Consider the following 16,864-nt stretch of genomic DNA (forward strand, 5'->3'; position numbering starts at 1 on the left):
CGAACCTTCCAAAATAAATATATATTAGCACTCGGCGGCCCAGTCACTACCTGTCGCTGTGATTTGGGGTAACTCGTTGCTTCCCTTCTCCAGATACCTGTACTTCAAGGTCGCTCATACCCCAGCCCTTAATGTGTACAATTGTATCATCATCTTAATCAACCATATTGTTATCAGGTATGTTGCCTTCTAATCAAGAACCATGCTGAAATTGGCTGTGACATAGATTTTAAATGGTTGCGATCAGTAAATTATGAACATCAAACTATAAATTGTATGTGCTTCCAGTAGATAGCTACAATCAAAGAAATTAATGTTGGCACACTCGGGCATACTAAATGTAAATCGCCACCCCTCTCCCCCAGTTCAATGTTGATTAAAGCACTTTTTCCATTGGGATCTCCAGTCTCCCCAACATTGATTGAGGGAGAATGGTGGAGGGAAGGGGAAATGAGTAGGTATATACTTCTCATCAAACATAGTTATACTAATTCGTTGATTGTAGGTCTAATGTAGAGATTTATATTCCAAAACCGAACGATGAGCATGATGAGTATTCTTATTATATGACAGAAAAGGACTATGGTATCAATTATTTATTCTTTATTTGTAACATCGGCCGAAGCCAGGCAAAGCCCAATAGTGCTCGAGGCTACTAAATTCAAGGGATGCCAACCGGACTTTACGGGACAGGGATATGGGAAGAGGTCCAATTTTAGATAGGCCTACTGGAGGAAAACCGGATCACCCGGAGAAAACCTGCGAGGACGAGCATGGATCGAAATTATGTTTACCCCTGTACAAAAACAAATAGAGCCTATGTCACAATTATTACCAGCAGGTAATGCCTCTTGGCTTATATGCTATGATAAAACGAATGCTAATCTGTCTGAGCCAAAATTATGCAGCTTATGGCTGCTGATTCAAATTATGACATATCTGTCTTTAACACAGGGTGAAAATAACTGGTACCTTTATCTTTTGCTGTCTGTATAGGCCTAGCAGTAGGCCTATTAATTTTGATGAAATCAACAATTTCTTTTATCATGTTCCTGACGTAAAATTAATGTTTAAAGTAATATCCGTAGTCCTGTCCGCCTATTGATCTTTTCCCCTTTGTCCCACAATGCACTATTCCAGGGGTATGACGAAGTTCATCAACCTCATAGATCGTGTGCATCCAATGGTCTTTGCAATTATTTTGTCTTAATATGGGCATACTGATTCCATATATGCGGATTATCAGCTATTATCGTAAAGGCCGTCGATGTTACTAATTATGAATTATTGAATACACGAGTGTGCAGTTACGGAGCGATGCAGAATATCTGTGTAAGAGATTTTGTTTACGTTTTATTTTCATCTCCAAAAAAAGTGAAACGGACGCCGACAAAATATAACTGCGTGTCCCGTCATTAGTTTTTCACCTCTAGGTCTATAAAATGTGTACAAAGTTAGGTTTCAATAAGAGGACACTTTTTTTCGCGACGACACCATGTCAATAAGGCATAGAAATGTTGTTTTTTTGCCCCCTGAAGGGTAGTGATCGTGCGCCATTATCATGATTATCGGTGATTCCTTTTTTTGATGAAGGCACCAGCCGAAATGTCCGTATTCCAGAATGTAATAAACATAACTCTGTACTCCCCGGGGAGATGATGTATTTTGCGACACTCATACCCCCTGGAATAGTGCATGATGGGAAAGAGGGAAAAAGGTGTATAATAGAGTTTTGATTTCAAATGTTTATTCTTACGCAGATGGCCGATTCAAAGCACAAGGTACAAGGGGAAGGAGAAAGGACCTACCATATCAATTGTTCTCGGGTCGTATCGGACAATTTCGCAAAACTTCGGCACGATTGTGGGTCATCGGATATAATCCTCCAAGTCGGTTCCAAACGCAGTTCCAAACGTTACTATACGCATAAGCTGATTTTGTCCAATGCTAGTGCTGTTTTTCGGCAGATGTTTAACGGTAAATGGAAGGAAAGTGAGGAAAAACGAGCTACGTTAGACGAAACTGAAAAATGTCAGGAAGTGTTTCCGATATTTCTCGATTTTATCTATGGTGGTAAGAAAGGAGCGATTCTCATAAACGCCGACAATGTCGTATCACTTCTAACCCTCGCAGATAAATATGAAGTAAACGCCTTAAAAGATCTGTGCTGTAGGTTTGTGGAGACATTAATTGACGGAAACGTCAGAAGAGCATTATCGTGGCTCAATATTGCCGAAGGTTTGCAACTTGCTTCGTTTCAGTGTCAGATAGATGTTATGATGTCATCTGCTGGAATTTGAAAAAAGCATCTACGATTTTCAGTGATTTTGGTTTGACAACGGAGCAAATGCTTACCATTGAATTCCGAAACATGACCATGGATGAGCTGCAAAAAGTAAGGATGTCAAATATAGCCAAATTGTTGAAGGAAGATGGAGATCAAGGAGCTTTGGAAGAGTTCATTTCAGATGCTATAGGACTTCGGTCTTTTGAAACGGAATTCTGTCTTGCCGTAAAGACGAGAAGAATTTATGTGAAAAATGCAGGTACGAAAAACATTAACTTTCAAAAATCTTCGGCAACTCAACTCAATTCAGCAACTTTGAATTGCTCTATACCCAACCCGGAAGACAACTCCACTATGAGATGCGACTTGACTTTCATGTATAAGCAAAATCAAGAAGAGAAACTTTACAAGATTGTGGTGTTTCGTAAAAACTCGGATAAACAAGGATACCCATACCGGGACCCATACCATACCTGTCATCCAGGCCAGCAGAGTAGGCCTGCAGAAGGACCGGCAAGAAACATTCATGTCGTGTAATTGGGCTGTTTTTAATCAGAAACACAACATCTGGGGTCGTTCATCGCGTTCTGAAATGTAACACACTTAAACCACTGGTTAAGTTGGTGGATGGGGATTCCTTCATTGAGTTCGTGGGAATACCGTGCCTTGATATAGGACAGTTTGATGGTCATTATTTAGGCCGGTTCGATATTCTTTACAAGATCGCTATCAAGCATTATCAATCTTGAGGATATTTTGATACAGATTCAGTTCAGAATTAGTATGTTGAGAGATCGTTATAATTCGAATATCGCATTTTGAATTTCAAATTCTCAATGCATTTTATTTAACCCTTGTACAGAAACATTGAGGGAAAAGGTATTCAAATGTTATCGACAAGTAATTTGTGAATTGTATACCAATGTGTGCGTGGCCTGTATTACCTATCCGGTAATGAGAGGTGGAACATGTCCTACGCCAAAATGCATGGATCTTAGAAAAAGTGGGCAAAGATCATGTTGTCAACTAATGGTGGAACACGTACTTTATAGATCATTTAAAGAAAGATGGAACATTGGACCGGGTGTATGAGATTAATGGATGGAGTCATGTTCTACCTTATGAACAGTAATACGACGGTTATATTTAGCAAAAGATATGTGACTAATTAAGAATGCACACGATCGTTTTGGCGGGAATTTTTTAAACTTTATTTTCACTATAACTTTTAAAGTAACAAAGACAAGTTATTTTAAAAGGTTATTATAAAAGTTAACGTTTTTTGGAAAGAAAATGGTGAAAGGATTTCGTATGAATCTTACAAATTTGGGGACAATTGCTAACTTTTAAAATACAAGTCCAAAATGTTAATCCACCAAAACTAGTTAAGTGCAACTTCATAAATTACATATTATCATTATTATTCTTCTAGATTCAAAAATGTAGTTCCTGCTTTTTCAAATTTAAGATATTTTGCTTCTCTTTCAAAATATGGACCTAAATAAACTCCTCAAAAGAATTAAAGGATCCGCATTTTTGAAAACATAGGATATGATGACAATATTATTGAATTGTGCTTGATCTTTCATTATATCACTTGTTCCCTAAGCTGCAGACAAAATCCACTCATTACACATATCCGCCATCACCCACATCGTATTAGGGGAGGGAGGAAAATGGAGGCCAACATTTCGATTTTGAAGCCATTTTTCAAACGTCACAACGGTCAAGGTCAAGTCACATATTGGGGTTGGTTTGTGTATGTGACGTGTGTTTGGGTCTATACGTCATATTAGTGGGTATAAGGCATTAATGTAACCGTACAAAAGATGACCACTTGGCCCCCTCCTCGGCCCCTCCTCGTTTCTATGAATGGTACAGAACATAGAGTATTCATTTATGCATTACGTTGCACTATCAAGGGAGCTCAATATTATGACCCCTACCCTCAGATATGTGAGGAGGGGCCGGGAGATCATCTTTGTTGCGGTTACATTAATGACTTTCCCCACCCCGGGATCTTACACTCACTAATGTGACGTATAGACCCAAACACACATCACATACACAAACCCACCCCAATATGTAACTTGATCTTGACCGGGAAGAGAAAATCGGAAAGGCAAGGGAAACGAAAAGGGGCAACAAGGCCGTTTTCCACCAAAATTTATCCCGATCATGGGCCAAAATAGGATTGTCCCAATAAAGCCCTTTTCACCCAGATCATGGGCCAAAATATTGTAAAATACAGAGGAATGGTGGTCTATAGATAAGATACACAATATACATCTATGAGCCTTGAACTTTATTTCAATCTCTGTCGACCGCTTCTGGGTATGAGTAAGCAATAACAATGTGGATAACGTACATTGAAAAACATGCAAGCAGTAAAAAGTATTTTTTTTAACATAACATATAATAAAAGAAGTAAATATTAATGTTATATAAATAAAGGGTTTTAAAATATGATATACTGTTTTAAAGACATTTACATAAACATTGCGTCAATAACTTTGGCTAATTTGTATTTTGTAAGGCAGAGTACTCTGCAAAAGTACCACACGAGAAACAATGAAGATTACCAGGTTCCTAAATCTAAAACGAATTTCGCTCATAAAACCTTAAAAACGGCGGGCCCAATTAAGTGGAATTCACTTGAGAAACATAAAGACCATAAAGACGATCAAGCATTTCAAAACCAAAGTGAAAGATAATATTATTCTTAATTACATTTAGTATTTTATCTAATTTCCTTGTACGGCTTAAAATACTTTAATTGTGTATCGTATCTGTAATATAGTTAATGTAGTATTGCATTTATCTCTGTAATTTCTTGCATATTCTTGATCACAAAACAGGCTCTTTTGGTTTTGTTAAGGTAAATGAGGGGGGAGGGTGTTTTTGACATTTTGCGGTATACTTTGTTGTTGTTGTTAATTTGAAATTTTTTGTGTGTTAGGACAGGGGGTTCTTAATACAGACCATCCGGCCTTCCGAGAACCTCCTCATTGAATGTATGTGTTTAATTGTTGTGCTGTTATATTTTATATTTGAATGAAATAAAGATGAATGAATGAATGAATGAATATATCTTGAAAGTGTTTGGGTGATTGTAAAAATATCTATAAAGGCTATTTGTTCAGGTCAGTTGCAAAGCAAGGACAAACAAACGAATAATGGACTTTATTTTCGGACTTGACATTTAGCACAAGGTTAATTATTGTCACTTCCATTAAATCTGTTTAAGTTATTTGGCAATGTTACCACATCTAAAATTAGTGAGGATTAATCTATAACTACAGGGTGTCCCAGAAAAAAATACCGGGCGAATAAATTTGGACGTAAGCCAAGAAATAGACATCAAAATCCAAAAATCTAAACTTCAGCGTGTAGCCAATCTTATTCTGCATCTTATACACCAATTTGACTGGAATCGGTTGACTGATCGCGAAGAAATGAGCAATTACATAACGCATACGTCAAGTCACTACATTCCAAGTTTGAAACAAAGATCATTCAACACAATGCACACTAGGGGTTAACTGTCAATGAGATTTTGTTCTGTGAAATCCTTTTCGTTCTTTTTAAACAATCTGTGTCTTGCAAAACATTTAATTGGGTTTTGTTCAAATTTGAAAACCTGCACGATATTGAAAATATTTTTCGTCAATGTTGATGTAAATGTTGCATACAGAATTATTGCATAAAGAATTCCAGCTGGCTTAAAATAATTTCTCACACACATTTTTTTGAAATATTTATGAAAAATTTTTTTGAAATATTTCCAATAAATTGTAATGCAAAATTTAAATCTTTCAACATTAATGTTGCATGGTATCGAAAATTACACGTAAAGCTGTAAGCACTTGATCATTTTTATTCTTGGCTCAAATGTTCTTTGGAAAGTTAAAATATAACATATTTGCACGACATAAAGAGTTGAAGTTGGAAAGCTTCCAATTGCAAAAATCAAAGTTTTTTCGGACAAACTGTTATTTATCTTCAATGACATGTGGACTAAATTTAATGAGATACACACAAGTTTAGGAAGCGTTGAGCAAGTATGAAAAAAGCGCCTGTTGATCAAACTTGGAATTAACTGCATTGATGCTGGCATTATGCAATCGTTCATATCTACACAACCAGTCGACGGAATCAAATAAAATTTTCGTATGTGATGCACAACAAAATAAGCTATGCGCTACATTTTTTTAATTTTTTGATTCTGATGTCTATTTCTCGACTTACGTTCAATTTTATTCGCTCGGTAAGTTTTTCTGGGACACCCTGTATAATCTAACTACTCCAGAAAAATAGAGCACTATTTTTTGAAAGGTAACTTTAAGGGCTAGGTACTAAGTGCAAAATATATTATTGTTGACATACATAGACCAGTTTTGCCTGTCCATGTCTTGAATGTGTCTACCATAAGAGCTTGCTTCAACCAATTTGGATTATGATTATTCTGAGCAATCCATAAAACCACAAAAATTGAAATGATTTTCGAAATAAATTTAACATAATTGATTAAAAGTTTAATTTGTCATTATTTCTCGGAATAGCTGATAATAATAAATTTCAGCTGGTGTTGATTTACATTCGAGACGATGCCATGTCAGCTTTATTATCCTGTGCCAAACTTACAGTCCCTGTTTTTGCCCGTGGTCGTGTCACTGGAACTTACACCCAACATATGTGAAATGTCCCTTGTACCTTTGCAACAATAATAGTCGCTCCATATCTTGCGAACTTCTTTGTTAAGCACACAAAACATGGTAAATACGAACAGTCCTTGCAAAGAGTTACAAATGCAGAACAGTATTTGGAAAGTAAGAGCTGCATCTTTGTGAGTGAGAGACAGGAGTCCAAATACCCACGTCAAGCCAAGAACAGACGATATACTCATAGCATTCTGAACTCGCTTCTTTATCTCCTGACGTTTGCGCTCCGTCACCTCTTTGCGTTCTTGTTTCGTCATCTCTTTAAGATTGTTGCGTGCTGTTCTCGAGTTGAGCCTCCCGAATGTAAGAACGTACATTATGCGAACAAAAACGTACGCGTTGAAAGCAATAGTTAGTCCTAGAAGTAGTACTTGAGTAAAGTAGAATGCGTAGTCAATGTGAATGAAACAACTGAAAAAGAAAAGGAAAATGTGATTAAACACAAAATTATATTTAAAAAACACACACATAAATAATAACACAAAATAACAATCTTATGCACATTCTGTTGCCTATACTTGAAAAATCACACATTTTCTTCGTGGGAAATATGTAATGTTTCACATTTGTTAAGAGTTCTCGTTTTATTTAAAAACAAGCAAACAAACAAACAAACAAACACAAAGGGCCACGAGGCTCCAAATTAAGGCGATTGCGCTGGTGAATGAATTACCCCCGGTACGGCAAATTACCAGCTATTGGAACACTTCACCAGTCACTACCACCGCAGTGCAGGGATTCGGAAAGTTACCTTAAATAAGTTGTCATAATTTACTACCCTTTTCAGCCAAGGGGAATAGCGCATAGTCAAACAATGTCTGTAATGTACATAACACAACATTTGTCAACCAATTGCCTCATTTCCTGGGAACCATGACTATAGTCTGTCCACATAGAAGTACAAGTACAAAGTAAATAGACCTCGGAAACTGGAGGTATGAGAATAATTATTTCAGTGCAATGCTTCTTTGGCGCGCCAACTGCTGCGCGATTTGTGCACCACGCTCTTTACGCGTTGCGTCGTGCTCGCGTGTGACGCAAAGCATCGACCCCGATGCCACAGATTTGGTTTGTACTTCTAAGTGGACAGACTGTACAGAAGTTCGTCGTATCAGTGTTGCTCATTGATCCTGGTTATAAGGCAATCAACTCATCTAGTCACCTCAGTGACGGATAGAATACCTCAGGGAGCTGGTAGGAACCCAAAATGTGAAAACAATCAAATTTTCTCTAAGGCAGATGTAACGTGATGAGAAGACAAAATGGCATGACACTGGATCTCTACACAATATCTTAACATTGCTGGCTTCCTATAGACAAGCAGTGAACTTGAGATGAGAAGATGAAATGACAAAACTCCATAAAAGAAAAACCAACAGGCAACTCTAAGATCAGCCCTGGAAAGCCATTAGCAGCCACTTCTCATTAGGTGTTGAAAAATAACGCAACAGCGTTTACTGAACGTACACAAGGGCAATAATTGCTGGATGAGATACAAAGAACCTTGTTTACTGATGTATAGAGTAAGAATTACTTACTGATCGGTATTGCGGTATTGACCAATGTCGGCTATGGCTATAACTACAACGATAACAGCAGGTATTCCTGTTGATGAATTGAAAACGGAATTACTTGCAACGAAATAAATCATTTCAAACAAATCATTGTTTTCCCTGTACCGGTAATTACGAGAAAATCTTGTCAATTGGAAAAAAAAGGTGTGATGTCTTTCAAATTTTGTTGCGAGATGTTGGTAACCTTATCCTCAATTACACACTTTTGAGTTTCGTGATTTTGCTTCTATTTTTAGATGCTTAAGATTAAACAATGTCTGTCGGTATCTTATGTGTTACCGAAATTAATGACATGTTTGCTTGCATGAATTAAAGCGGGACATAAAGACACAATGCCTCAAAAATATGATAGGATTAAGACACATTTTTGTAGACATTAATTTTGTTTGAAAACTTCTTTATGCATCTTTTTGTCATTTGCATAAATATTTGCTTCTAAAAGGCTATACAAATATTTAGTATCTTGTGCTGATCACAAAATGTTATTGTGTGGGAACACACCTCCCTACCCGATTTTATTTATGTCAGGGTAGTTGTAGACTACTCCGTAGTCCACCTGCCCATTTTACATACTCTGACTATTATATTTAATGATCATAATTATACTCAGTATAATTTTTTATTCCACGGAATGCGTACCGTTCACCATGATTAATGATAATATTTTGTCTTTATCAAAATTCGACTATGGCATAGTCTAGGGTAATTGTGCTGTTGAATGTGTAGACTCACCCCAAGCAACAAGTGATACTTTTAACATGAGCTTCGAGATGTGGATACGGTCCATGACTCTGACAAAGTCTATATACATGGCGAAAGCTTCCACAGCCATCCATAAAATTGTCGATAGTGTGAAGTAATGCAATAACACAGACACTACGATACATCCATTTTGTGGCTTTGTTCGGTCAATACCAAAGAGAAATAGTACGTATACTGATAGTAAAGACGTACAGAAACTAATGAAAATTTGTAGAGGTGGTTTCATACGCAAATCCCTGCAAAAAGGCAAGAACGTGATAAATAGAAAATGCACGAGAAAGGTTAACTATGTGCATGTTATTTTCCTTCAAAAATATTGATCCGTAATTAGCATGTTACATTAATCCTGCGAGGCCCTCGTCGAGAAGTTCCTGAACATTTTGTTTTGTGACTACGCAATGCCAGTATTTGCACAGTTGTTTGATGTGTTATTAATTTTTCTATTTCTAACAAAACATAATTTTCAATTCTAGACCTGGAAGATACCAACAGATCTCACACTAATATACACATTTATAAATTTGTAGCTATTTTTAACATATATTTTTCTTTCTTTATCAAACTTTTGATATCTTTTTCTGCCTTTTTGTGGTAATTTTTGTTGTATCAATTGTATATTTTTGTGAAAATTGAGGGCGCTATTTACATATATTTTAAGTTTTATACCAATAATACGAGTTATTCCTTTCATTTCATGATATAAAAAGATATAAAAAATATAAAATTTCTAAATTTGCATAAATTTGCATGGAAAATAGACTTCTCGATCAAGTGTTGGTACATTCAGTAGAGTTTAAACAAATAGGCTTGATTTATTAATTACATAGTTCTAACCTGTTTGTAATGTATGTGAAAAGAGTGACCATAAGACAGATGATTGAAATCGCACATCCTACTTTACTGAACACATCCAAAAAGAAGGGGTCACTTCCGCCGAATCTATCCTGCAAATAAAGAGAAGAAATAAAAGTACAGTTTTAGTCAAACAACCATCAGTTATTCAACAGCTGCAATGTATAGGCTACAACACTCTATACCTCAGTCTTGATTATACTAATTAGAGCATTAGAACCGAAAGGTGCGAGTTCAAAGAGCGATGTTGTGACCTCGGATCACAGGAAGTGGGAAAAGATGGTATACCACCACGGCCATAGCGCACAGTGTCATCGCCCCGATATCTTCATGGCAGAAATCGCCATGGTAGGATGAATCCACCGCCACGCATGGCCATTTTGTTCCGACCTGTTTAATAGTTTTGAAACGCATGGGCCGAAGGACATCTGACTGAGGCTACTGACAATAGCCCGGTGACTCTGATCTCGCTGTGTGCAGTGAGCATGGTACGCCATAGGTCACTGCTTTTAGACTACCTACACGATTGGCCTATACACTGCGCTATATATATATAGTTCGGCACATATAAAATCAGAATTATTGCCAGTTTTGAGTTCAAGACGCAGCTTCTTTTTCAATACATATATTCAGATGCAAGGAACCATATCTGGTTTCTTTAGACGAAATCATTTACGGGAGATATTCATCATTTTCTACCACGGTATCCAACGATTTTCGTCTGAATATCAAAATCGTGCATATCACATTCAGGTGTATCGATCGCGGGTATTTATTTTAGTATCTCTGCTGTACCAAGTAATTATTAGCCAGGCGATGTAGGTGTGTAGTGTTTCTAGTACATTTCGATTTAGGCTTATTTAATTTTCAACCCACAATGCAAAACAAGTCACTGGTGTACATGAACATGATTGTAATGAAACTATAATGTAGCCAGGCTATATAGAACATGAATGAAATGTTTTGTAACTATAATCTTCGAGATCCGTTGATCTCATTGTGAAGAGATAGACGGTCTGATTCTATCAAGCATTATAATAATTTAACAATCACCGTCATATCCCATCGATTTATTATAGAATATATGGTATATTCTACTTATAATTTCAAATGCTAAATGTGTTGACAAATGTGTTTTTATGTCTGCGTATTACAACACGGGAATAATAAAATTCAGGTCATAGACGTGATATCCACTTACGGTTGCGTGACTTTTAGTGACTGGCAATTCCCGGATAGTAATAGAAGTTCTATGATTAGAATTGCTCGATTGGCAACCTTGCCCTAGTTTCGGTCCCATTCGGTTTGCTCCTCCGTCACTAAACAAACAGTCTGGTAAAACCCCGTAAAAATGACGATCGCTGATTGGTTAATGAATTCCCAACTAAATAAAAAGATTTTCAAATGGCTATTCAATCATGTGACTGCTGAATTAGGACTGACTTGTGTAAAAATGATACACTAATTTACAACAGGACTAGACTAATAATATATTATATCGCCTTTCATGTCAGAGACTCGCAGCTACTCGCGTACTCACGTGCAGACTAATTCATCACGGTTTTTTTACTGAGTTGATGTTCGGCCAATCAGAAAAGACGTACTATGAGGTTGTCGCCAGACGATTTGTTTGGTGACGTACCGGGACCGAAACTAGCCCTACCCTTGAATCTTACCACATCCAAAGTTTGGCTTATAATTATTTTTCTCATAAACCCAGTAAATATTTAGTCCTGACCTTGCTTACTTTAGATGACATGTATTAAAAAGTGGTAACACCACCCCCCCCCCCCCCATCCATGGCGATATACCAACAGCCATGTTCTGTTCTAATATCCCAACCGATGGAGCGATTCGAATCAGTATTTTGAATCTCTGTCCCCTATCCGTTCTAATACGCCATTGCAAATAATAATGTCACAAATAATTCGGTGAAGTCTTACCAAAATAACAGCAAAGTTGGTTAGATGATAACAGTGACAAATTACTCTGCCATCTGATGATTGGTTGAGTTCACAACCCTCATTTGACCAATCGCCGAGCCCGTTACTTGCATCCTTATCCCAGAACACGCACTGGATTTTAGTTAACTTAGTTGTATTGTCATCACTTTCCTGAATGGTTATCATAAGCAGATGAAACGAATCGAGTTAAGGTTAGTTCATATATACATGTTATAGAGGTTATGAGATACTGTTCTGTTAGTATCTGTTATCTGTGGATTCGATAGTGCATTTCAACTAAGAAAAAGACTAAGAAGAAGACGTCAACGACGAAGAAGAAGACGTCAACGACGACGACGAAGAAGAAGAAGAAGAAGAAGAAGAAGAAGAAGAAGAAGAAGAAGAAGAAGAAGAAGAAGAAGAAGAAGAAGAAGAAGAAGAAGAAGAAGAAGAAGAAGAAGAAGAAGAAGAAGAAGAAGAAGAAGAAGAAGAAGAAGAAGAAGAAGAAGAAGAAAGAAGAAGAAGAAGAGGAGGAGGAGGAGAAGAAAATAAATCAGCATTTATTATACCCGTTCATTTGCAAAATGCAATTTTACAGTATAAGTAGATGACAAATTGTTAATCAGGAATCCCTCTGCAGAGACTGAGATACATGTATGACTTGCAAGAAAAGCAAACAAAACAAGGAGGAGGAGAAGAATATCGCCATTTTTGTACCTGTTCAATTGCAAAGTTCAATTCTACGGGATGAGTAGATGGCAAATTGCTAATTGGGAATCCTTCTATAGTGGCTGAGATAACGCGACTTGCCACAACACGCTGAGGGTCATCCTCATTCCTGGAAACATCCGCCAAAATTGTTGATGGAAATAACTTGGAGTTCTGGTAGACAACAAAACTGATGGGTATTGCCTGGTTACCTTAAATGAATAAAAAATGATATAACATGCATATGATTAAAATATACAAATATGATAATTATTGAAATGTGTAATTTTATTTTAAGTTGTTATAGGCAGGATATTTTATCATGACTAATGCCCATTCAGAATGACCATAAGCATGAAAAACCCAATCAAGCTATTATAAATCAATAATTATACTACTTTTATAAAGCATTGGCCGCACAAGCTAAAGGTCTGGGGTTCAAGTCCCCGCACAGGTATGTTTGGATTTTTTCTCCTGGAAAGTGATCTTTGGCACAATGTGTGGTCATCCTGTGTGTTTCAATGTAAAGGCACTTGTGTTATTATAAAGGTTTCCGCCAATAACTTTTTTTGCGTCGGTAAATACTTTTCAAATATAGTTCTTATAAACATTTAAAATATGTATGAATTATAGTAATTTCGAAGATATTTGCCTGAAAAGTTCCTATATGTTATTGTGGTACAACTGATCATATGGCGGCGCCCATGGGTAATGGGCATTAAATAAAGTTTCCTTATCAAATAGCATAAGCTTACTGACAATATTATGTGGCATTAACAAAAGAGATCATACCTTCAAAATTATCAAGTATATCCCGGGGAAGCTGAAACGAGATGGCAGCCTCTGCCTCCATTGGTACTTCTCCGGTTCGAATGTTGGTGGTATTCGTACCAAGCGTGTTACCATCGTCTGATGAAGAAACTATTTGAAAGACCAGCCTTCTATCTGTGACTGAATCTATTGGTACCTTTACGGCACGGACAGCCACATTTGCTTGTTCGATAGTGGTATTCCCAGGTTGTGTTTGCAAAGCGGCAATCTGGCTTTCTAAAGCTCGTTGAATCTGGTTGGGTGCTTCGGGAACGGAAGCGGAAACGTCTGCACTTGAATCTCCAACAGTAGAATTTAAGATGTCGTCCACAAGTATCACGACTGACTTCGTAACCTGTATACCCAATTAGTAAACTGAAAGTTACACATCAAACTCATTCTCGCTACCCCTTCAAGACTGACTCTTAGCTGAGGGTAAAAAATACATAGCGAGGCCGAAGACCGAGACGGCCTCGTTGTTCGGCGTTCGGTCTCGCTGGTCGGTTTCTTCGAGCTCCCAATCATCTATTGATTTATAAATTACTCGGGGTATGTTTTCATTTGTAAATAAATAAACATATTTAATTCAGGACCAATTCAGGTAAATGTTTGTTTGCTTTACTTTGAACCGTGTTTGAAGCCATCGTGAAGGTCTCAATCATGTTTTTAATTTAATAATTTACTCACTTCCTCAGACGGGTCGTTGACATTAACGATATCTGTTAAAACGTCGTTGATACTGTCCAAATTTTGCTCGTCAAGTTCAGCATCATTAGCAACCAGGTCAGCCAATTCTTCGGCAACAGCTGCGACATTACCACTTGTTATATTTTCCTAAAATTACAGTAGAATGAAAATCAGGCAAAGAAACTTTGGCTACGTTATCGTCGAAAGGCAGACATCGCCACTTAGTCTCGGTCCCAGCCGGTTTGTGCTCCTCCGTTTAGTGACGGGCACAAACCGGCTAGGACCGAGACTAATCGCCACTGCGCAGTCGAGCATGCGCAATGACAATGTTCGCATTGACGAAGTCATATTATTATAGTGTCGGTTTCTTTGCAAGAGATTTAGGATGTTACCGAAAACATGGAAATGGTGTATGGAATAGGTTGTTATGTAGAATGAATTGCCTATCATAGTAATGTCAATATTTAGGTCTGGCCGTCCCCACCGCCTCTAGCCCCACATACACACAACATATCTGTGCCACATGTCATACACTCACACATCCGCACCCCACACCCACCCCCACACCGCCGACTAGTAGTACACACCTACACACCTCCCTCCTTAAATGGTAGATGTTATTTATGTACAAAGTAGCGGAATCTCTTACTCGTTAAAAGGGGAGCAAATATTCTATTTGTTGTTATACTTACTGGTAGTTTTTGTAGATCTTTATCTAGTTGATCCATGCTTTGTATTGTTGCAGATTGGCTATGGGTTATGCTATATTTATGTGTTATCTTAGCCGTCTCAGTTGAAGCAATACTTGCTGTAATGAAAGTGACATTGTGTATAGAGGTATTTTGTTAAGTCGACTGAAGAGGTATTAAACAAAGATGCAAACTATAACACCCACGAAACTTCGTTATTACTATGATAGCAATGTCTTTATACTGCTTAGGCCAATTTTCTTCTTCTTTTCAATCGTACCTGTAGCATTTGTTTGTGCCGTGGATTGCAGATCATAATCCTCGGTTGTCGTAGGACCAGTTGTCGTTGCTTCATCTGTAGGTTAAAAGTTATTAAAAGATCTTTTAATGAATCTAATTTAATTTAAGATTATGAATTGGCCCCAATTGGCCCCAGAGTCAATGTGTTCACTGTTTGGGGTCAAATGCCCCAAGGACTAAGGAGTCGTTTCCTGCCTCAGATGAAATACCTTCATAATACCTCTTTTGCCACAAATAACATAGCACAGGGATGCTACAGGTACATTGTCATTAGTCATGTCTATTATATGGGTTGGTCACAGAATTGGGTTCAAAGGTCATTTGGGGGTCATTTGCGGTATGTGACTAAAATTCCAAAATGCTTCAAACTTTGACTTGTACATATGCATAACATTGTAGTGTCTATGAAGTGTTCACACATTCGGGGTCAAAGGTCTTTAAGGTATCAATTGTTTTCAAGTGTGTCTAGGGCCTACTAGTACAGGTACGTTGCTGTGTCTATGGGGTGTCGAAACATTTGGGTCTACAAAGGGTTTCGGTTTTATACCATTTATATAATCCGACATTTAAAACTCTTCTGTAAGCTTTGTGTGTTTGCTGGGTTATTATGTTACCTGGAGCTTCAACCATAGCTTCAATGGAGTATTCCCGTTTATCTACACCTGTAGTCATATTAACTGTTTGGTTGACTTCTAAGCTGGCATGTAGATTTCCGCCAACCCATTGGACATCGTAGTTCCCTCCCTCATCAAATGTTATTACACCAGCTGCAGACGACCATCCAATTACATCTCCAGGTTGGACTGTAATACGTTCATGTTCAGACACTGTATAATTAACTGGTGTGTTAACTGCACCTGCTGGTATATCATTAATGCCGACAATTTGGAATTCAGTAACAGAGCCTTCAGTCGGTCTGAATACTATAGCTCGCCATGGTCCCGATACCTTTCCTTGATATGCCCATCTTGTAACTTGGCCACCACAAACAAACTGTGTATATGGTGATACCATTGTCCAACCAGCGTCGCCGTCTGTAAGTGCACGATTTTCTATTGCCCTACCGGTTCTGCAACCATCGATTGTACTGTCTGTAATAATGATTTGAACATTCAGCATTCGCTACTTGCACGGTTCCGCCATTATGCACTATGTGCGGGAGAGCCTCGAACTGGCAGCATACATGAAAGGAAGAATTATGTAACCTTACACAGAACGTTATGACTAGTTCAATTCCCATTCATGTATGCTGCCAGTTCGAGGCTCTCCCGCACATAGTGCATAATGGCGGAACCGTGCAAGTAGCGAATACTCAAAAAACTCGATAGTTAGCATAATGCTTACTATCGACCGCTTTTAAAACATGCAAACATGAAGAGCCCCATCCACAAAAATGTAAAGGGTTTTGAGCAAATCATCGATACGCATGGGGCATAGTCATATACAAACAAGTAAACCCGCAAATATCCTGGGCAAATGTGCAGTGGCGTAACCAGTGGGGGGCGGAGGGGCAAGCTGCCCCCCGGACACA

The 16,864-nt window shown here is 37.8% G+C and overlaps 2 protein-coding genes across 2 annotated transcripts; one reads left to right on the forward strand and one right to left on the reverse strand.

Annotated features, from left to right (window-relative positions):
- The first annotated feature begins 1,760 nt into the window (after positions 1–1,760).
- LOC140172460 (uncharacterized) lies at positions 1,761–2,300 on the forward strand. Its single transcript, XM_072195607.1, has one exon. The coding sequence runs from the start codon at positions 1,761–1,763 to the stop codon at positions 2,298–2,300; it is 540 nt and encodes a 179-aa protein (XP_072051708.1).
- A 4,449-nt stretch (positions 2,301–6,749) lies between these two features.
- LOC140172461 (adhesion G-protein coupled receptor G6-like) lies at positions 6,750–16,415 on the reverse strand. The gene is made up of 11 exons (XM_072195608.1): positions 15,948–16,415; positions 15,314–15,388; positions 15,037–15,152; positions 14,345–14,491; positions 13,640–14,012; positions 12,857–13,059; positions 12,140–12,310; positions 10,179–10,288; positions 9,315–9,580; positions 8,547–8,613; positions 6,750–7,419 (listed from the first exon to the last, which is right to left on the reverse strand). Exons 1-11 carry the CDS (start codon positions 16,345–16,347, stop codon positions 6,912–6,914), a joined length of 2,436 nt encoding a protein of 811 aa, XP_072051709.1. The 5' UTR covers positions 16,348–16,415; the 3' UTR covers positions 6,750–6,911.
- Between the last annotated feature and the right edge of the window lie 449 nt (positions 16,416–16,864).

The sequence above is a fragment of the Amphiura filiformis genome, chromosome 16 (assembly GCF_039555335.1).
Source record: "Amphiura filiformis chromosome 16, Afil_fr2py, whole genome shotgun sequence".
Taxonomy (NCBI): Eukaryota; Metazoa; Echinodermata; class Ophiuroidea; order Amphilepidida; family Amphiuridae; genus Amphiura; species Amphiura filiformis.

What these genes read in the sequence shown, in the direction of transcription:
- LOC140172460 (XM_072195607.1), top strand. Translation starts at nt 1,761, where the DNA reads ATGGCCGATTCAAAGCACAAGGTACAAGGGGAAGGAGAAAGGACCTAC.
- LOC140172461 (XM_072195608.1), bottom strand. Translation starts at nt 16,347, where the DNA reads ATGGTATCACCATATACACAGTTTGTTTGTGGTGGCCAAGTTACAAGA. An exon ending in GGCACAAACAAATGCTACAG is followed by an intron (nt 15,153 to 15,313) that starts GTACGATTGAAA and finishes CTTTCATTACAG; the next exon opens with CAAGTATTGCTTCAACTGAG. An exon ending in CCAACTTTGCTGTTATTTTG is followed by an intron (nt 10,289 to 12,139) that starts GTAAGACTTCAC and finishes CTTTATTTGCAG; the next exon opens with GATAGATTCGGCGGAAGTGA.